The sequence below is a fragment of the Myotis yumanensis genome, unplaced genomic scaffold (assembly GCF_028538775.1).
Source record: "Myotis yumanensis isolate MYYU_CA2020_CCGP unplaced genomic scaffold, mMyoYum1.0.hap1 SCAF_11, whole genome shotgun sequence".
In the NCBI taxonomy this organism is placed as follows: domain Eukaryota; kingdom Metazoa; phylum Chordata; class Mammalia; order Chiroptera; family Vespertilionidae; genus Myotis; species Myotis yumanensis.
In genome coordinates, this window is record NW_027223762.1 from 71,486,453 (window position 1) to 71,509,050 (window position 22,598).

Genomic DNA, 22,598 nt, shown 5'->3' on the forward strand with positions numbered 1-22,598 from the left:
CTATGGTATTAGTGAAGAGATAGACACACAGATGCATAGAACAAAACAGAAAACCCAGAAATAGCCCCATACAAGTACAACCAACAAATTGTTAACAAAAATGCAAAAGCAATTCAAAAGAGGAAAATAGTCTTTTTAAAAAATGATCCTGAAGCAGAAAGAAAAAAACCAAGATGGTGGCATAGGTAAAACCGGAGATTGCTGCCTCACACAACCACTTCAAAAATACAACTAAAAGACATAACGGACATCACCCAGAACCACAGGAAGGCTGGCTGAGTGGAATTTCTACAACTAGAAGGAAAGAGAAAAGCATACCGAGACTCAGAGGAGGTGCGGTGCTGAAGTAAATACAAAGGTGCAGAGGTACATGTGGAGAGGGCTGGAGGCTGAGGACATGATTGTCTTTTTCAATCGGGAGGGTGTCTCAGGCTCTGAGCTCCAGTTCTGGGCGAGTCTTTGGGGACCCAGACTCACACGGGAGAAACGGGACTGTCTGGCATCGGTCGGAACTCGAGGGCAGCTTTCTCTCGGAGGCACTCTCTGCGATTGCCAGGACCTCTGAAGGCAGGACTGAGAGCAGCCATACTGCTGGCTCGCTCGGCTCGCCCTGTTGATCCCCTGGGACCCCGCCCCAAGCCGTAAGGATGCTTTTGCATATGAAAGGCCCGGCCCTTTGTAATCTGAAAATAACTTAACAAACTGCAGCTGCCCCAAGGCCTCAGGGCAACTTGCATTGCTTTATAGCTGGCTTCTGCTGGGTAGCCTCAGGCAAAGACTAGATTAGCACCTCCTTAGATCCAAGAGCCAGTGTACCCAGTGGTCAGAGTGGGACCATCCAATTACAACTACTCAGATCTATAAGGGACACACACAGGGGGCAGACTCGGTGAGCACCAAAGCCCCACTGAAGCAAGTCTTGCCTCATAAGGGTGTCTTCAGCACAGAAGTTCTCCCACCGTAGACACAGCTGATTCTCACAGGCAATTGGCCTGGAGGTCAAATCCTCCCAGCTTTACATACAACAATCAAGGCTTAACTACAACAAGACTGTGCACAAAGCCCACAAGGGGGTGCACCAAGAGTGTCTACCTCAGGTGATTGGGACACTTAGCACAGAAAGCCACTCTATCGACACAGCGAAGCACAAAAAATGCCGAGACAAAGAAACAGGACACAAATGACAGAAATGGAGGAAAGCAAACTGCTGGATATAGAGTTCAAAACCACACTTTTAAGGTCTCTCAAGAACTGTCTAGAAGCTGTCAATAAATTTAGTAAAACCCTCGAAAAGACTGGTGAGACCGCCAATAAATGTAGTGAGATCCTCAAGAAATCTAGTGAGACCCTTGATGTTGTGATAAAGGACCAATTAGAAATTAAGCATACACTGACTGAAATAAAGAATATTATACAGACTCCCAACAGCAGACCAGAGGAGCGCAAAAATCAAGTCAAAGATTTGAAATAAGAAGAAGCAAAAAACACCCAACCAGAAAAGCAAAATGAAAAAAGAATCCAAAAATACGAAGATAGTATAAGGAGCTTCTGGGACAGCTTCAAGCGTACCAACATCCGAATTATAGGGATGCCAGAAGAAGAGAGAGAGCAAGATATTGAAAACTTATTTGAAGAAATAATGACAGAAAACTTCCCCTACCTGGTGAAAGAAATAGACTTACAAGTCCAGGAAGCACAGAGAACCCCAAACAAAAGGAATCCAAAGAGGACCACACCAAGACACATCATAATTAAAATGCCAAGAGCAAAAGACAAAGAGAGTATCCTAAAAGCAGCAAGAGAAAGAAAGTCAGTTACCTACAAGGGAGTACCCATACGACTGTCAGCTGATTTCTCAACAGAAACTTTGCAGGCAAGAAGGGAGTGGCAAGAAATATTCAAAGTGATGAATAGCAAGAACCTACAACCAAGATTACTTTATCCAGCAAAGCTATCATTCAGAAGTGAAGGTCAGGTAAAGAGCTTCACAGATAAGGAAAAGCTAAAGGAGTTCATCACCACCAAACCAGTATTAGATGAAATGCTGAAAGGTATCCTTTAAGAAAAGGAAGAAGAAGAAAAAGGTAAAGATACAAAATATGAACAACGAGTACACATCTATCAACAAGTGAATCTAAAAATCAAGTGAATAAATAATCTGATGAACAGTATGAACTGGTGATTATAATGGAATCAGGGGCATAGAAAGGGAATGGACTGACGATTCTTGGGGGGGAAAGGGGTGTGGGGGGTGCGGGAAGAGACTGGACAAAAATCGTGCACCTATGGATGAGGACACTGGGTGGGGAGTGAGGGCGGAGGGTGGGGTGGGAACTGGGTGGAGGGGAGTTATGGTGGGAAAAAAGAGGAACAAATGTAATAATCTGAACAATAAAGATTTAATTTAAAAAAAAATGATCCTGGAGCAACTGGATATCCATGGTCAAAAAAATGAATCTTAAACAGAAATGAACTCAAATTGGTCATGAGCTAAATTTAAGATGTGAACTATAAAACTTTTAGGGGGAAAGTAGGAGAAATTCTTTGAGACTCAACAAGAACCATACAAGAAAATAGTCAACAAATGGAACTTCATCAAAATTAAAAACTTTTGCTCTGAGAAACAGAAGTTCTGGATAAAAAGACAAGCTAAAGACTAAGAGAATATATCTACAGACCACATATGTGACAAAGGATTCATTTCTAGAATATATAATATAAAATAGACTCTCAAAACTCAACATTTAAAAAAATCTAATTAGAAAATGATGAAAAGACATAAACATTTATTTTATCAAAGATGATATAGAGCAAATCAGGACATGAAAAGATGTTCAACTAAACTAGGCATTGGGGCATTACAGATTAAAACCACAACGGAATATTACTACACAACTATTGGAATAGCTAACATTTTTAGATGCTGACACACTAAATGCTGTTATAAAGAGGAAAAGCTATCTTTCATAATTATTAATGTGAGTAGTATAGCCATTTTGAAAAATAGTTTGGCAGTTTCTTAACAAAACATTAAAACATATACTTAACATACCACCTCGCAATTGCATTCCTGGGCATTTATCCCAGAGAAATGAAAGCTTATGTTCTATACAAAAACCTGTAAACAATTGTTCATAGGCTTTATTTGCATAAACTACTCAAATGTCTTTTAATGGGTGAGTGGTTAACTGATGGTACATCCACACCACGGAACACTACTCTGCAATAAAAAGAAACAAACTATCACTCTGGCCAGTGTGGCTCACTTGGCTGAGCGTCAAAAGGTCACTGGTTCGATTCAAGGTCAGGGCACATGCCCCGATTGCAGGTTCAGCCCCTGGTAGGGATGCCTTGTGAGGCAGCCAACCAGTGTTTCTCTCTCACACCTGTGTTTCTCTCTCCCTCTCCCTCTTTCTTCCTCCCTCTCTAAAGTCATTAAAAACATATTTTAAAAAAGAAACAAACTACTGATACATGCAACAACTTGGACGGACTTCAAAGAAATAATATTAAGTGAAAAAATGCCAATCTCCAAAGCTCACATATGATGTCATAGCATTTATATAAACATTTTTTAAATCCTCACTCGAGGATATTTCTCCATTGATTTTTAGACTGGTGGCCACCAGGGGTTAAGGATGCTGGGAGACAGAGGTCTGTGTGACGATAAAGGGGTAGCACTAGAAGAGCTTCAGTCAGTTACCCAAACCACTGAAAGTACGGACATAACCACTGAAGGCATAGTGCAGAAAGGTATACCTAAGCCCACTGAAATCTAAATGGAATTAAATGAAACACTAAAAAATATTTAGTTTACCCAAAAGAAGGCAGGAAAGGAGAAACAAAGGGTAAAAAAGATGGGACAAATAGAAAACAAAAAGTAAAATGGGAAACCTAAATTTAACTATATCAATTATTACATTAAAGTGAAAAAACAAAACAAACACTATAATTACAAGACAGAGATCATGAGACTGGGTTAAAGAGGCACAGAGAGATTACAGGTAGTTTGAGAGTAAAAGACTATAAACAGCATGCCATGTGAAAACTAAGCATGACAAAGGTGTGGTAATTATATTAACATCAAACAAAGTAAATGTCATCAGAAAGATATGACAATCCCAATGGATATGCATTTAGAGCTTCAAACTAAACTGACAGAACTAAAAGGAGAAATGGACACATCTACTATACACACAAAAAAAATCGCTAAAGATACAGAATACTTCTATCATACTATCAACAATCTTGGCTCAATTAACATTTACAAGTATTATGTAGAAACTGCAGAATACACATTCTTTCCAAGTGTGATGAAATATTCATCAAGACATATGAGGGGCCATAAAACAAATCTCAGTAAATTTCCAAAGACTAAAATCTTATGTTCTCTAACTCAACAAAATTAAATTAGAAATCCAACAAAAATAAGGTATCTTTCAAAGTCGTAAAACATTTGGAAATCAATCAATACATTTCTTTTTTAAAAATGAATCAAAGGAAAAAGTCACAAGAAAAAAAAGAAAATATTTTTAACTCACTCATAATAAAAGCATTACCTATCAAGATTTGTGGGATTCAACTAAAGCAATGCTTGAGGAAATACTTATAACTCTCAATGACTACATTAGAAGAGAAAAAAAGACTAATTATCTAAGTTTCTACCTTAAGTTAAACTCAAAGTAGAAGAAAATAAATAATAAAGATCAAAACCGATATAAATGAAATAGAAAACAAAAAGTAGAAAAAAAAAATCAACAAAGCCCATATTTTGTCCTTTGAAAAGAGTTACAATATACCACTAACAAAACCTGTCCTGAAAAAGTGAGAGAAACACAAATTATCAATATCAATGGTGAAAGAGGTGACATTTCTACAGACTCCACAGGCATTAAAAAAATGTTAAGGGAATATTATGAACAGTGTTTTGCCAATATATTTTTTTAAAACACACTGATAAAATGAACAAACTCCTTGAAAAACACACCTTCCCAAATTACCATGATGAAACAAAAAAATATGAATAGTTCTATGTCTGCTACCAAAATTGAATTTCTTATCAAACTTTTCCTACAAACAAAAGTCTAGGCTCAAATAAGTTTCACTGCTGAGTTCTATCAAACAGTTAAAGAAGAAATAGTGCCAATCATATATATATATATATATATATACACACAAACAACATCAGAACATAGAGGAGTAAATATTTCCAAATAATTTTATAAGGCTGGTATAATCCACTATCCTCACACATTACTATACTCACTGCTGGAGGGCAGTACTCATAGGAGTTCATAACCAACATTCAAGCTAATGCATTTAGAAAAAAAATTAGACTACAATGCAAGGAAGGCCACCACAGGAAAACAGCACACTCTCCCTGAAACTACACATCGCTACTGACCTCCCTCCAAAAGGGGTTTGCACATCCCAGGGGATAAATACAAAAAAATTATATTTCACCTTTCAAAGAAGAAGGAAATTAAGCATTACCAATATTTAGTATGCAGATTTACAAATGTACATCTATATAATACTCATATATTGGGGGTGCCAACGCTTTTTACCCGCAAGGAAGTGAGATCAAAACAAGCTCAGAGCCGAAACCGGTTTGGCTCAGTGGATAGAGCGTCGGCCTGCGGACTGAAAGGTCCCGGGTTCGATTCCGGTCAAGGGCATGTACCTGGGTTGCGGGCACACCCCCAGTAGGAGATGTGCAGGAGGCAGCTGGTCGATGTTTCTCTCTCATCGATGTTTCTAACTCTCTATTCCTCTCTCTCCCTCTCTGTAAAAAATCAATAAAATATATTTTAAAAAAAACAAAAAAAAAACAAGCTCAGAGACCCGTGGTTTTCCAGGCAGCGTGCTAAATTGGGTTTTCCAGCCAGCATCGCTCTGTGAGTACTCTACCTTCACAGTGTGGAAATCCAATTTGTGACAAAATCTGTTTCATGTTCAATTTGTTGCTCTTTAGCCCATGCAGTTGGAGCCATTCCTTGGATGAGATGAGACTCTGCTTGGCCACGTCTGTGTTGGTGTTGCTCTGTCCCTCTTGCCTCCGAAGCTGCTGCTCAGAGATGGTAGAAGATGAGCTTGATATCTCCATCTCTGTGTTAGGATCTAAGTCACAGGGGCCTCCTGTAAAGGCAATTGTCAAACTCAGACTTCCTGAAAACTTGGAAACAATCTAATATCAACAGAGGATTGGTTTGAAATAAATTACAGTACATCCATGAAGTGGAATTCTACCTACCAGTTAAAAATTACAATACAGCCCCGGCCGGTGTGGCTCAGTTGATGGGGCACTGATTCCTCATTAGGGCACGTGCCCAGGTTTCAGGCTCGATCCCCAGAGGGGGGCATGCAGGAAGCAGCCGATTGATGTTATGCTCTCACTTCTCTCTTCTCCCTTCCCCTCTCTCTAAAAATCATTAAACTATTCTTAGAAAAAACAAACACAGAAAACACTGTGTTAGTGCTTCCCCAACCTTTAAACAAATTATCATACAGATGTATATTTGTTGGCAAAGAAGATATCTACATATATTGCTAAAAGATATCCATAAAATTCAACATCCATAGGTAGGTACTCATACACACACAGAAAAACATTTAGAAAGATATATGCTAAGAGGCTTATAGTAGCTTTCTGTGTGGTGAGAGTGTGTGGGACTTTTGCCTTTTCTACATTGCTTGAATTTTCGCATTATTTAAAGGTTTCTAAAACAACATTTATTTTTATAATCAGAAAAATATAAAGGTCTTCCGTTTTGGAAAATAAATAATCACTCCTGAACCTTCATTACACATCAGTATTCCAATTATAATCATATGCATCCAAAGAAGTTAAAGAGGATGAACCCCTGAGAGGAAACACACTGTTCTGCACGTGGAGTGGCCACCTGCGAGCTAGTGAGAGAGTGGGAACCAGACGGAGGCTCAGCCCAGCCAGAATACACAGCCTCGCCTTCCGAATGTTCTCTTCTCTAAAACTGTAAAGTTGGATTGACACATTCTGGCTCACATGGCCAGCTGTTCTGGGACCAACTGGACTCAAGGCAATATTCAACATATTAAACTCATCTAGACCTGCCTAAATATAGCCAATGTGCACAGGAGGAAAGGAGTCGCCAAACTGTAATGCAATCTTAACCCACTCACCACAACTTCAGGAAGGGCCTGACAACTGGGGGAAAGAGTCGAAAGCTCTGCTTACTTCTGCAGTCGGAGTGTGCAATGCATATAAATGAGTCCCCTGGACTACAATACTTTTTAACAATGGAAATAGTCCTTTATCCCATCTTTAAAACTGTATTTCCTAAAAGTCTCCCATGAATTTCAAACACAGAAATCAGTTGGACCCAAGCTAGGAAGATTTTTTTGAAAAGAAGTGTCATTATTAGCAAACAATTTTATGTGTATTCTGGGTAGTATATATATTTAATTCTTGTAATAACCTTATGAGGCAGGTAGCCCTATTATTCCCATTTTACAGATGAGGAAACCAAGACTGAAAGAGCTTAACTAAGGTCTTCATCATCTCACAGCAGGTAGATGCATAATTGAGATTCCAAACACATCAGTTGCCTGTAGGGTCTAGAACACAAAATGTTCTGTGCCTTTATTATAATAATAATAATAAAAAAAACAACTGCAGCAACTCCCATTTGCTGGCCAGGCCCTGAGATGAGCTTTTTATATGTGCTGTATCATAAATTCCTCACAACCATATTTGTCCGATACTGTTAACACCCCGTTTACATTTGAGGAATCAGAAGCTTCGAGAATTTGAAAAAGTTGTTCAGGACCCACAGCCAGTAAGTGGCAGGAGGAGCAGGAGTCAAAGCCACTTCTTAACCACCTGCTATGGCACAAGCCTACCCACACAGTGATTCCAGGAGGACTGCTTTCTCCTAGGGCTTCGGGGTCCTCACTGAAGAGAGAGCAATAACCTTTATTTTCAGAGCTCAGGATCAACAAGCTTCCTGATTTGTCATTTTCAAGTTTTTAAAGATAATGATTTCTATTTTAAGGTTTATGCAAATTTGTACTGTCCGGATATGTTGAATTCCAAAGGTACACAAACTCATATTATTGGTGAAGATATTGCCTTCTTCCTAAGTGGGCTCAATTTGATGAGAATATCGCAAAAGTATTTGGACAGCATCATACAGGAGTGGGAAAACTGAGAATGAAAATGCTGTTTAGGTCCATGCCATCACAGTAGGTGACTTCCCTTCTCCACAGTGGTGGCACCATCCATGGTCCCCAACTCCCAGGCTATTGCAAGGGGCAAATGTAGCCACACAGGACTTCTGCGTGGATAAGCACTTGACATATTGGAAAGAGCTCTGTACAAATACATTACTTAAAATCATTGTCCCTTGGTAACTGTGCTTTGTTTCCCATACCCACTTTTACTGCAAGCATCTTTTTACCCTCACACCCCAGTCATACTGAGCTGTGAAGTTTTGTTTCTTCCTCCTCCCATTCTAGAACCACAGAACATGAAAACAACGAAAGCACAGACTCTATGCTTCCACTTTCTTTTGGGGATCTGTCCAACAAAGACTGATGTTTACATTTAGCCAATGGTTCTTATAGAACAAAAGGAGGCTCAGAATAAAGATTTTTTATTATTTATTTCATCATTTCCAATTCACCTTTCTCTTCCCTGAAACATACTCACCCACCTCCTATATTCTTACTAGAGGGAGCTACACGCCCTAGAGCAGCGGTTCTCAACCTGTGAGTCACGACCTCTTTGGCGGTCGAACGACCCTTTCACGGGGGTCGCCTAAGACCATCCTGCATATCAGATATTTACATTACAATTCATAACAGTAGCAACATGACAGTTATGAAGTAGCAACGAAAATAATTTGATGGTTGGGTCACAACATGAGGAACTGTACTTAAAGGGCCAGAAGGTTGAGAACCTCTGCCCTAGAGTAAAAAGGGAACACAGCTACATAAACTATCCTAAGACTCCTAAACTGAATTTTGGAAATTTAAAAGAGGCTTCTGAGCCAAAGGGGTATGTTCTTGATTCCAAACAAAAGGCAACTGAACCCTTTAAGGTGTGTGCCCCAGCCCCTTTTGCACTCACATGACTTAAGAAATCTAAAATTTAAAAAAAAAATCTGGTTAGTACTATTGGATCAGAGAACCTGTAGGAATCATTGACTCAGATCTTGCCTCGGGGTTTTTTAGCCTGAGAATGCCCACATTGTGGGAAGTGAAAACAACTGGAAAATGGAACTTATCCAGAGAAAACAGAAAGGAGAGAAAGGGCCCCTCCAACAGAAGGGGTCCTCCCACTCAGATGGGATGAGAGCTGCTGTGTCAGGGCAAGGACGCCTGCCACAGCTGCTGCCGAAGACCTGCAAGCAGCCCTCCTGCACACGCCCACCTGCCTCCCACCTCCCGGGTGGGCTCCTGTGGTTCTCCCCAGGAAAGCCCCGGCCTTTGCTTGGACACTTCACCAAGGTGGCCCTGAACACTTGAGATTTGTCCCCTCTAGACTGCAAGAGGGTTCCATGACTACAGGGACAAACTATCTGAATGTCCTCAGCACAGTACCTCATACACAGCAGGCACTCTGTCTGCATGGGTGTTAAAAGTTTAACTAAATTGATCACTCAGAATTGCTGAGAATCCTGATTTCTTTTTCAAACAAGGCAAAGATTTGCATTTCTAACAAGGGTAAGATCAGGAAAATGATATCTGTTTAAACAGAGACATTATTTTCTGGATATTACTATGTTGTTATTATTACTATTATTACTCAGGATTTCTTCATCTGAGGTTATTACAAATTGGGGAAAGAGGAACAAATTCCAGTTGAGCGCTGCCCTGAGTGCATCACAAGGGCCAAAGCTTGGGGAAACAGGAAGGGATTTCCTAAATAGAAAGAAGTGTGGGGGGAGGGGGAGGAGGGGGAGGAGGAGGAGAAGGAGGAGGAGGAGGGGGGGGGGAGGAGGAGGAGGAGGTCAAAGTCTGATGAAAGCAGGGACGGGAAGGCAGAATTTGGGGAAAAATAGAAAGATTAATCTGGCACAAGTCCAAAGGCTCCAACCAAAGGAACTAGGTCTGGGCCTCATACGCCAGTGCTGCCGGGGTCTGCCATGCTGGGCAGCGGAGAGGTGGCCACTGCTGCTGAGGGGAGCACCTGCAGAGGTCCTCACGGCTTCTGACAGTAGGCCCAGATGGTAAGAGGCTGAGGCACAATGCACAACTTAGAGTCTATTAATTCTATTAACATGTCCTATACTTCTGCTTTATGATCAACACCCAAAACTTCCTATATCCTTGTTAGCTTCTGAAAAAGAAGTCTGGGCTAAGTGGATATATCTTGTGATTGATGTGAGTTTTGAATTTTGATTGTTCCAAAAATAAAGCAAGCTTGGAAGAGGTCCCGTGGGTGCCCTGCTGTAACACCCTACCCCCACCCCCACCCCATTCTCTGCCCTCGAGGAGCAGGGCTAGGCGGAGGCAGGGAGACTGACAGGGGCTGTCCCGCTGAGAAAATAGGGCCAAGAAAAGAAAATCTGAAGGTAATTGGGGTGCTTTAGGAGGAAGGTCATTGCTGGGGGAAAACAAAACAAAAACAAGATTAAAGGAAAACTACCAAGTGGAAACTAAATATAAGCTTTATGCCCATATAACAAGAGCCAGAGAACGGGGCTCGTCTTGGTGTGATTGTGGAAACCGTGCGGGTGCGGAGGGGCGGAGGGAGCCGGCCGTTCCAGGACCGAGAGCTGGAGGAAGTCAATGCACACACATGGCCCGGGTTTAGGCTACTCCTGTTATGATAAATAACGTTCCGGTGCTCGCATTACTTCCAAAGCCCAGACTGCCTTCGCCTTCCTACTTGGCCCCGAAACAGAGAGGAGCTCGGGGCTGGCGGCCCCCGCGGCTGCGGCCCAGGCGGAGGGAAGGGCTGTGGGGTGGGCGGGCGCGACCAGCTTTCCCGCCCGGGCCCCGGTACCAAACAGGTAAGTGAGGAGGCGAGGCGCCGAGCCTCTCCGGGCCGGTTTCGGCATCGGTAAGTAGGGACAGTCCAGCTCGGAAACTGAATTCCCAAGGCTTCCCGGAGCCCCGCGGAGGGTCTGACGTGCAGGGACCGCAGCCCACACTTACTAGGCTTCGGTCAGGTGACTGGCAGGCGGTTCCGGTTCGGCAGCCGCCCTCCCATCCTCCCGCGGGCCTCAGACCCGAGAGGGCGGGAGAGGGTCGCCTCCCTCTAGGTGACAAGCGGCGCCTCCCGCGCGCGAAGCGTCCATGCTCCTCGCCCAGGACCCCAGTCGTTCGATGTCCCTTGTGACCGAGTAGCCGCGTGGCCAGAGGATGACCGCGGCGTGGCGGTTGCTAGGACAGCGCCAATCACCGCGCGGCTCCCGGACTGGGGGCGGGGCCAGGAGCCGGGGCTCGTGGGCGGGGGCCGTAAGGGGGCGGGGCTTCCAGGTGGGTTCGGGTGGGGCTGTGAGGGGCGGGGCCCGGAGCCGGGGCTGGGGGCGGGGTTTCCAGGTGGGTTCGGGCGGGGCTGTGAGGGGCGGGGCCAGGATCCGGGGCTGGGGGCGGGGCTTCCAGGTGGGTTCGGGCAAGGTCGTCCCACGCCAGCGGACTGGGAGAATGGGACTGTCCTCTGCGTTTGCTGTCACCGGGGAAGTCAACAATGGTAGCGAACATTAATAAATAATATCATCAACAAACGAATACACAGACCAGGCAGGGTAAGGGACCTGGCGAGAGCAGTCGTGGAGGAAGGCGGGAAATAAGCCAGTCAGAGACACTAAAAGGCCATATGATCTCATATATGTGGAATCTAATGAACGAAATAAACTGAGGAGCAATAGAAACACAGGCTTGGATACATGGAACAGAGTGATAGATGTCAGGGCGCGGGGACTGGATGAAAGAAGGCGAAGAGATTAGCCAAAGAGCATATATGCGTAACTCATACACAAGACAACAGTGTGATGATGGCCAGAGAGAAGGGGAGGCGGGGGCTGGGTGGGGTGGGTAGGAGGGGATGGGGACATCTGTAATAGTGTCAACAATAAAAATAAATTTTAAAAAATAAAGGCGGGGAGGCCAGCACATTGTAGGAAACGTTGCCATTAACTTCTGTACTCACTTTTCAGCGTGCAGAGGACTTACTTTTTAATTTTCATGTCAATGCTGTAAAGAGAGATTTTCTTCGTTTTACAGTTGAGGAAAGAAGCCTAGAGAGCTGGGGCCCTTGCGGGTTACTCAGCCTGCAGGAGCTGGAGCTGAGACAGGGACACCTCGAGCTGCAGTTTTGCAGACTTGCGATTTTGGAGGCAGAGGTTGCAGTTACCAAAAACACTCTTATCTATTGGATATGAGAATTCCTATAGGCATTACTTTCTTCATTCAGCTTTATATATAATCATTTCCGTTTTTCCTTATCAAATAAGCAAAGAGCTTAAAATATATGCCTGTGATTTTTCAGTCACTCAGAAATAAAATTGTACTTAAGAAAAGCTTCTTTAGAAGAAGATCCCACAGGCAAGTATTGTTTTTAGTATATTGGGATATTAAGCTGTAGCTTACATTTTTAAAACTCAAGAAGTTTAAAATAACCCTATTATTTCTAGGGTTTTGAGTCAAAGATCCAAGAAAGCATAGTTAATTTAAGAACTGAATAATTATACCCCCAACGGGGGTTTATTATTCCTGCGTTCTTTTAACACCTTTATAAGTAAAAAGTACTGAAAGATTTATCTCAGATCACAAATCATTCCGTAAAGTTATTTGATTGTGTACCATTGGCCCTGCAAATGACACCTGTCGGCCTTACCACCAAAAACCATCCTCCCCCCCCCCAAACAAACAAAAACTCAACAGTGCTGAAGACTGTTCGGAAAGGAGAAAACACAGCAGCTATAACCACATTTGCCAAGGCCACATTGCTCCCTGCTGTCCACACCTGGCTGGACTAATATTCCTGTGTCACACAGATGGCATAGAGCACACAGCATCCACACAGCAAACCCACCGCCTCCACACACACCAGGCACTCCTGTCCCCACCTTCATCCCATGCATTCTCCCTTCCCTGGGACACTTGCCGCTTACATGCAAGTAACTGCAGAAGATTTTATGTTTCTGTCAGTTAGGTTTATGTGCCTATAAGCATAAGTTCCTATCAAAATGTCAAACACTACTTAAATTGTAGACAGATAAAAGAGCAGAAGTCTAGGTCATTTTGAAGTATTGCTGAGCTGATACAAATGAGTTCGGCTAGCTACAGGATGGTTCACCTCATTTTTGTTTGTTGACCAGATTAAGAATACTTTGGAATAAGAATACTTTTAACATAGTTATATAACCACTGTACTGAACTTTAACAAATTTTTTTAATTTACTGTTTACAGATAATTTGTATCCCTATCCTCAACCTCAGTGATTGATATTTATCATATCAGACCCATCCTTAAAATAATGTCTAACCTGTTTACCACTCAGGACCAGATTATACTTCCAGTCTCTTTGCCCACTGCCCACAACTCAAACAAACCCTCCAGCAGAGAGACTAACCTGGTCCATGCCTCTAACCACAGATGCCTTTACTCAGACCACCCCTTCGCCTGGATTAGCAAAACTTGGAAGCCACAGCCCCCAGGTCTTTCAGGGTCAGCTCAAGCTCTTCTCTCTTCACAAAGCCTGCCATGACACTCTAGCCCAGGGGAGGGCAAACTTTTTGACTCGAGGGCCACAATGGGTTCTTAAACTGGACCGGAGGGCCGGAACAAAAGCATGGATGGAGTGTTTGTGTGAACTAATATAAATTCAAAGTAAACATCATTACATAAAAGGGTACGGTCTTTTTTTTTTATTTCAATAGTTTTATTCATTTCAAACATTTTAACAAGAAGAATGTAAACACTAATTATTATAATTTAAAACTTCAAAAAATGGAGGAATCATAGCAACATACCTTATATTGAAGATGGCAAAGGCTCTGATACTGTGCTCTCCAGGGGCGTGTCTCCCTACATCACCACGATAACGTGTCTACGCATTCCCAGGGTGGTGTATGGAGGCGCGTCAGCGGGCATTACGAGGAGCCTCTGAAAGATTGATGGTTGTTCCTTCTACTGAATGGGCGGATATAAATCAGCCCACTCAGAAGAAGGAGCTGCGGCCGTGTTTCCCGAGTTGCCATGTTAACACTGCTGCTGGTGAAGGAGCGGAGGGGAGAGCAAGAGAACCCTCCGCTCTTTCGGCTCCGCAGGCCGGGTAGAACAGCCGAACAGGCCGGATCCAGCCCGCGGGCCGTAGTTTGCCCACGGCTGCTCTAGCCCCAATAATTTCTCTCCCCCTGTCCAGACTCCGCATCAGTTGTCAGTACCACACCTTGAACTGCCTTATGACAACTCTTACGCTGTTATTTTACTTTATGCTGTTTACTTTGCAGGTTGAATCCTTTTTCTTTTTCTTTCCACAAGTCTATCACTGGCACTACTTGGCCTTATGGGCATGATTAGAATTTGGGGGGTTGGAGGACAGGAAGGGTGGTAAATGAAATAAAAGGAAGAAAAGCAATTTCCCTAAGCCCACCAGAAAAACTGGAACCAGAGAACAGGAGAAAATTCATTCAAGGCTGTGTACTAGTGTGTGTGAGAAAAAGTCTGAGATGGAATTCCCTCCTTCTGAAGAGGAAGGAAGAGAACAAGGAAAGTGCGGAAATAGAGCAATGAAATCAGGCAGCAGCCGCGGGTGAACCTTGGTTGGCACTGTTGGTCCAGGGTGTTTGGCTGCCAGGGGCTGCCTGAGAGAGGCGGGTGGGAGTGAGGGAAGGCAAAGTCTAAACAGACACTTGTATATCTTGTCATGTTCTTCGGTTCAGTATTTACTATTTGGGGAGTGAATGCAGGCCTATGGTTCTCAATCTAACACCTTTTGTGAGGAATGGAGCTGTTAGGTATAACTGTTCTACCCCTGACAATGTAATGATCAATACTTAAAAGTAATAGCTAAAATTTATTCAATGCTAGACAATGTTCTAAGCACTTTAAATATATCACTTCGTTCAATCCTTTTTAAAGCTCCTTGAGGGAAATACTATCATTATCCCCATTTTATAGATAAACTTAAACACAAGAGTAAGCACCTTCTCCAAGGCAGCTCAGCTAGTAAATGCTAGCTCCAGAATCTGAGCCTAGGCAGCCTGCCTGGACACCCTGCCCTCTTAATCATATGCTGTGTTGGTCAGTTGTTGGCTTTAGTTTTCTCCAAAAGAAATTTTTTGCCATCTATGATACAGTGTTCATTTAGAACTGGATATTAATGCCTCAAGGAAAACCTTGCTGGATTTGAAACCTCACACTTAAATTTTAAACAGCATAAAGCATTTTCTAATTACCCTTCTCCCTCACTTCCTGTTAACCAACACCTTTGCAATGCAGCCTTGCTTCTAAATGAACTGGATGCCTTACTGTCTACTATTATATCCCAATAGCTAAATGAAGAGGAATTGAACAAAAATATTTTGTTTTAACAAAAAGTCCCAAACACTTGAACATTTAAAATTACTTTTCATTATAGACACTTATACTAAAAGCTGCCAAAAACAATATCCTTGGATGAGATTTGGTCGCATGGAAATGATATTCAGGAATAGGCCTGGATCTTGCCTTGGCTGGTCATCCTCTTCCGGTGGCTCCTGGAGAGAGGAGTACACACATCGACGATGGCCGTGGGCAATAGGAATCCCCGTATTTTAGGTTCTTCTAACCGTAGTGCAGGGTCATCTGGTGACCCTGTAGGGACACAGGGCTGGGGCACAAGGCTAAACTCAGGAATTTCTACCAACTCCTTGCCACGCCTGAAGGGGCACATGTGTGGCGCTGCTCATGTGGGAGGAAGAGAGAGAAGAGGGTCTGCCCCCCAGAAGAGCTACACCCTGGTTCAGCTGGCCTGTCCCTCTTTGAGAAACACCTAAGCACCACAGGGAGAACCACACCCAGGTGGATGTGCTCACGCTCCTAAACTCATCACCATCAACATCCTGGAATCTGACCCAACTAGATCAGTATTCCCACTTGTTAAGGACTGAAGAAGAGAGAGGAGAGAAAGATGACAGCATTAGAAGGATTAGGACATTCTCGCTGATGAATCTAATTATAAAAATCTTAGGGAAATACCAGCAAATTGAATTTAATAGACTATATTTTAAAATCATCAAAGCACATAACTTTTTGCCCAGGTTACCTTGAGCATACACAGGAGTGTTTCTGTAATAGCAAAATAATGGAAACCATCTAACTATCCATTCATAAGGGAGTGGTTGAAATTGTGACATTATTGGGATATGATAGCTGTTCAAAAGAATAGTTTATTTGTTATATTCTAGGAAGATCTCCAAGATATATTGTTGAGTGTTTCAAAATCAAGTTGTAGAACAAATACATGCAATATTGTGCATTTTATGTTAGCACACAGACAATTATATTGATGCATTCATGTTTGCTTCTACTGACAGCGTACTGGCCAGAGCGTCATATGACCCCACCTAACGACGAGGAGATGGGGAAATATGGAGAGCACAGAATAATCCCTGGGCAGTGGGCATTTCTCCCAGCCGTATGCGCCAACTTAGACTTTTGGAGAAAGAGTTGCACACACGCTCTGCTTCCCGTGTGTTATATACGTTACCTGAGAAAATGGAGTGGAGGACACATTGCCTGGTAGAATGTGGTGGCAATGGCATGTGAAATCTACAGACAGCTAGGAACACACACAGAGTTCAGCTTCATCTGAAACTATATACTAATATGTTCTTACTCAACTAGAAATGCTGTCACAAAGATAGGGTTTATAATATTATATGTCAATGGCTCTTGTAAAATGTTAATCCTATATAATAAAAAGCTAATATGCAAATTGTCCCCTCCATCAGGAGTCCAACCAGGAGTTCAACCAGGAGGTGGGCCCGGCTGGCGAACCATGCCCGGCCACTCTCACAGCTGGTTCACCCCGATCAGCCCCAATTGGGGCGGGCTGGCCGGACCCCACCCATGCACGAATTCATGCACTGGGCCTCTAGTATAATAATAATTATTTGAAGATTATCTTCTGATCAAAGAATTAACCAGGTTCTTGAGTCATTAACCAACAGTAGAAGAATTGTTGATTTTTAAATGAGTTTTAAGATTTTAATTTCTGAATCTGTTCATGTACTGGATTCAGACTATAAAATGAAAAAATAACATTTACTTAAATACACTTAACACCTAAAGTTTAGGTAGTTTTAATGAGTTGTAATAAACATGCTTATAAGAGAATTATACATTTACATTTTTTCTTAAACTAGAATACTCTGTAAAGAAATTTTCCCAAGCATTGTACATTAAATACATACTTACAAACAATAATTAATAGTAACTCACAAATGTCCCTATTTTAAATTTCCATAGCCTCAATAAATATAAAATCAAGAATGGCAAAATATCTAGAAATAAGTGTAGAGCTACAAACTGATTGCAAAAGGGATGTTATAAATAAAAGGCCCTAGAAAATAAATACAAACACATCTATTGTAAACCCAATAATGGTTGTTCACACAAACCATAGAAATTTTAAAAATAACCCCCACAAAATTGTACTGTTATAGAACTTTAAAAATAGTTTTCCAGCTCCAGCAGGTGTGGCTCAGTTGATTGGGCACTGTCCTGTACCCCAAAGGTTGCCGGTTCAATTCCAGTCAGAGCACAAGCCTGGATTTTGGGCTCAATCCCCAATAGGGGGCATGCAGGAGGAAGCCAATCAGTGTTTCACTCTCATACCGATTTCTCTCTCTCTTTCCCTCTCCCTCTCTCTCCCTAAAAGTCAATTTAAAAAATCTTTTAACTAGCTTTCCATCATTAACCATTCTTTTTTGTTGGTGATTAACTTTTACTATGATTCTGCAGAATTGTGTATATTCATCTTAAACTAGTAAATTAATGAGTGGCAGCTATAATTTACAAAAGAATAAACTGAAGTGAATCTTAAAAAGTTCCATAGTTATCCATGGTGAGCATTTAACGCCTGTCACCAGATAGTTAGAAGATTTTTGTCAGTTCCCTTCTTCATCAGCATATGGAGCTGTATGTTGGAATTTTAGTTTTGATGGCGATAAGGTTTCCACTGGGAAGTAGATGTTTCAGATGGTTATTTAGAGAAGGACCAACAACAACACTTAATCGTACCAGAGCCTTCAATCCTCTGTCCAACACCTCATCGCTGGGATGGACCAGAGCTGCCAGGACTCAGGCAAGGAAGCAAAGGCACAGTTTTTTAAAAAACAAAAAATGTATCTTTATTGTTGAAAGTAACACAGATGTACCCCTTCTCCCCCCTCCTCCCCATTGACCCCTTCTAGCCCCCCCTCCCCCCCACTCAGGTTTTCACCACCTTATTGTCTGTGTCCAGGGGTTATGCATATATGCATATAAGTATTTTGGTTAATCTCTTCGCACCCCCCTAAACTCCCTCCTTACCTCGGAGGCACCGCTTTTTCAGGAGCACCTAAAAGTAATTCTCTAAAAGCCTTCTTTGACACAAAGGTATATGGATGTCTAGTTTCTCTCAGACCCTCAGTTAAAGTAATAAAAAGAGGATCAAATGGAAGATTTTCAGGTCATTCCCACTGTAATCTGCTTTACTGAACCATGGACCAACCTACAAGGAATACCCCCTTTAAAGAGCTGCAAATGCAGGAGGAGCTAGTGACTGCTCACCAAACAGTTGAATTGTTTTAGGATTAAGTCTATCACTTGGTTGAGGATGAACTTTTCCTGCAGACTCTGGTTGACAATGAGGATTCACTTCCTTGATCTGTTGTCCTGTTTTATTTGTGCACTTGATGATGTTCTGTGATCATAATTAGCTGTCACTCTTTCTCAGCGGTGCAGCTCCATGGCACTCCGATTTCTGCATGGCTTCCCCTTTACGCCTCACACCAGCCACCACCCTAGATGGGGCTTTTGACCGGCGCCCACTCCCCCAACAGCCGGGCTTGGGGGGAAATGAAGCTTCATGTGGTCCTCAGATCTGGTGGTGCCTGCGAATTGTTGATTTTTTACTGCAGTAAAAGTTTGAACAAAATTCCTAGAAAGTCATTCTCTCAGTGCCACTTTTTGTCTTTTGAAGTCCTCTTCAAATGGAAGGATGGTTTTAAAAGCATACAACAGGTTTCTCCCCTCCCTGGAGAACTTTCCCAACGTCATGACCAATGCCAGCTCTCATCCCTTGCAGAGCTGCAAGCCTTAGTCTTTAAGATCCCAGTGCCTTTGGGAGAGGAGAGCAGGAGTGGGGAGGAGAGGGGAAGGGGAGGGGCAGGAGTAAGGGCAGGGAGAGGGGAAGGGGAGGAAGCTGCAACACCAGAACTGGATTTTCAGACATACCACCCAAGCAGCCTCTCCTCTGAGGTGTCTCACAAATCTCCCCCTTCACCACACCCCAAGTTAGGGAATCCTGGTGGCACTGAATTGGTGGCAAAGACCTTCAGTTGACACACCTTGTATCAAAAAAATTTAAGAAAGAACACCTTTACATGAGACAAGTTAAAATGAGATATATGAGCTCTATTATTTTTATTAATGGTTCCTACATGTTCAATTAACTGGTTAACAATTAGCCCTAATATCTTGAATAAAAGAGACTCAGCTATAATAAATTTTGTTTCACTGGACAAAAGAAGTAGTTAAAGAAAAGGTTTGATGTTCCCTAGTTTAAAAAAAAAAAACCCACAGGAATTTATTATATTTTCCAAATGTAAGTAACCTGATAAGTAAGTTAAAGTAGCCACTGGGAGACACTGGATGAAGGATTCGAAGAATTTCTCTACTGTTTTTGCTATTTTTTTGAATTTATAATTATTTTTAAATGAAAAGTAAAAATAAAAAATACAGAATGTTAAAGTGCAGCACCAGGAGAGACCCCCCAAAAGTTTCCACTTTCTCTTTCTGAAAGTTGTCTGCTGAACACAAGGAATGAGGGACAAGGGAGGCCTGCTCTGCATTCAAGATGAGAAATTAGCAAGTTTTAGAGGAAACAGCATTTCTGTGCCCAAAGGAGGCAGAGCTGTTACAAAACCTTAACACTGTAGCCTGAGGAGGGAAGAAGATAGAGAACAGGAACCTGGTAGTAGTAAATCTTAGCAGGAGATGGAACTCATTCTTTTTCTTGGATTGTAAGACTCGTCTGTTAACTTTATACTGTCAGACGCCATACTGTCAGACTTCAAAGCAATAGAGGCAGCAGCACCCATTTCAATGTCCATTTCCAGGTTCTGATTATGTGCTATATACCGTTATGTGAAACATTACCATTGGAGGATGGGGAAATAGTACAAGGAATTCTCTGTACTATTTTTTTTTACAACTTCCTGTGTCTATAATTATTTAAAAATAAAATTAAAGCCCAGACCAGTGTGGCTCAGTTGGTTGGAGCATTGTTCTGTAAACCGAAAGGTCGCAGGCTCAGTTCCCTGTCACAGCACATACCCAGGTTGCAGGTTCAATCCCTAGTCGGAGTGCGTATAGCAGGCAAACAATTGATGTTTCTCTCTTACGTCAATGTTTCTCTCTCTCCCTTTCCCTTTCTCTCTCTCTAAAATCAATAAAAACGTATCCTTGGGTGAGAATTAAAAAAATAAATTGATAAAATTAAATAAAAGTTAAAAAATAAGGAATATGCTTCAAAGTTTATATAGTTGACTTTATAAACTTTTGCTCGTTATATCTTATTCTTGACAGAAAAAACACTGTAATTTATGTGGGATGTTGGATCCATTGTGAAGACAGATGCATTTGGGGTAAATGTTGGGCCTGTTAATGTTAAAGTATCATCTTTACAGTATCGAAACTTTCCCCATCACTATAACAAGGATCATCATAAAATATTTAACAAGAAGCACTTTTTATACCTTCAGGGAAAGACAGACCCAGGAAAGAGTTTCCTTCTGCATATCATAGCCAGAAATTTAGTTTCCAGTGAAGAAATAGCCTGTGATTGTTTCTGTTTTCTCTGCAAAGGGTTTCAAAGTCAGATTTGCAGGAAACTTCTGTGCACATGTGTAAGCCTAACCCTAGACCAGGGCCCGGCTGTGAAAAATACAATGTGTGGGGTGCCCGAGGATGCGATGGTCCCCAGATACTGCTGTTATCACTGGGCACTCAGTGTTCCTGGTCTCCATGACATGCAGCTTTGTCAACACAAGGGCCATCTCTACACCTTCATTTGGACGTGAAATGTTACCCTTCTGAGTCACAAGCTGAACTCCCACAGAAATCTGCTCCATCTGCCCTCCTCTGTGTCTGACTGCCCCTTGCTCTGGAAGCATCCTTCTTTGTTCCCTGTGAAGACTCACAGTTAAGGGTGGGGGGAGTTTTTTTTTGTTTTTTTTGCAGACGGAACAAGTGGCTGTTCTGTTGCCTCATTTGGAATTATAAACAAGACTGCCAGTGTCTAGTGAGCATTGTCTTTTAAAACAGACCTCTCCTGAGGAGCAGGATTGTTTTGAGAAAGTAGCTTTTTGTAATGTGTTAGATGGCATTGTCTGACAGTCACTTGTGAAGTGTGTTTTATCTGATGCTTTCAGCTGGCCTGGTGCCCTACAGCCTGTTTACTGCAGTGGTACAACATGTGCTCTTCGGTCTCACTGCAGTGGGACTCATACAGGGAGCAGCTTACTAGAAATGGAGGCCCTTTTTGTGACCTTGATTTTACATTTGAGCCCCTAGTCACAAGTCTTCCTTTTTGAAAGAGAATAAACAAACCCTTTATCCTCCAAGATTTGTAGCTATCCTATATAATAATCCTATGTAATAAAAGGGTAATATGCAAATTGACCCTAACGGCAGAACGACCAGAATGACCGCTCAACCAGTCACTATGAGGCACACTGACAACCTCTTGGTACCTTTCCCTGGCCGGCAGGCTCCGATCGCCCAATGGAGAATGGAGAACTGGGGGTGGGTGGCGGGGGACATGGGTAGTGCCAGGCCAAGACCCCTGCCCCGCCAGTTGCTCCACACACAGAGGGCGACCCACAGCGGAGGCAGGGCCCACGAGCGAGCAGGAATGGCCAACCTCTCGATCCCTTCCTCCGGCCATCAGGCTCCAATCGCCTGATGGCAAACGGGGAACTGGAGTGGGTGGCAGCAGGGGGTGGGGCCGGCAGCAGGCAGCCAGGAAAGATGGCTCTGATCGCAGGCCAGGCCTAGGCACCATACCCACGCACAAACTTCATGCGCCGGGCCTCTAGCATGTGAAATAATACTGTCCTATCTTCCAAAATCAACTTATATGAGAAATCAGAAACCCAACCCCTTCTGAGATTTCATTTCACTTAAGTAAATCCTTTCTGAGGTTTAATTTCACTTAAAAATGTGCATTTTGTTGTTGCAGATATGGTCTAATACTTAAATTCACATAACTAGGCACTGTGCTATAGGGATAGAAGTAATCAAGTCAAACACAGTCTTTTCCCTTAGGAAACTTGCACCTAAATTATAAAGTTATCAATAAATAAAAAATAGCCAAAACCGGTTTGGCTCAGTGGATAGAGCGTCGGCCTGCGGA

The 22,598-nt window shown here is 42.5% G+C and overlaps 1 protein-coding gene and 1 pseudogene across 3 annotated transcripts in view; both read right to left on the bottom strand.

Moving 5' to 3' along the window:
- Positions 1-11,340, bottom strand: part of VWA3B (von Willebrand factor A domain containing 3B) — a 144,620-nt gene extending 133,280 nt beyond the window's left edge. For all 3 annotated transcript variants that reach the window (XR_011473203.1, XM_070429900.1, XM_070429898.1), the window contains exons 1-2: positions 11,143-11,340; positions 5,911-6,138 (exon numbers count right to left, since the gene is read on the bottom strand). Coding sequence is in view for 2 of the 3 variants with exons in the window: in XM_070429900.1 (XP_070286001.1) it covers positions 5,911-6,106 (196 nt within the window). In the remaining variant the exon portion in view is untranslated. The remainder of the gene's footprint in view (positions 1-5,910; positions 6,139-11,142) is intronic.
- A 6,763-nt stretch (positions 11,341-18,103) lies between these two features.
- On the bottom strand, positions 18,104-18,950 carry LOC139019552 (PACRG-like protein; annotated as a pseudogene).
- Between the last annotated feature and the right edge of the window lie 3,648 nt (positions 18,951-22,598).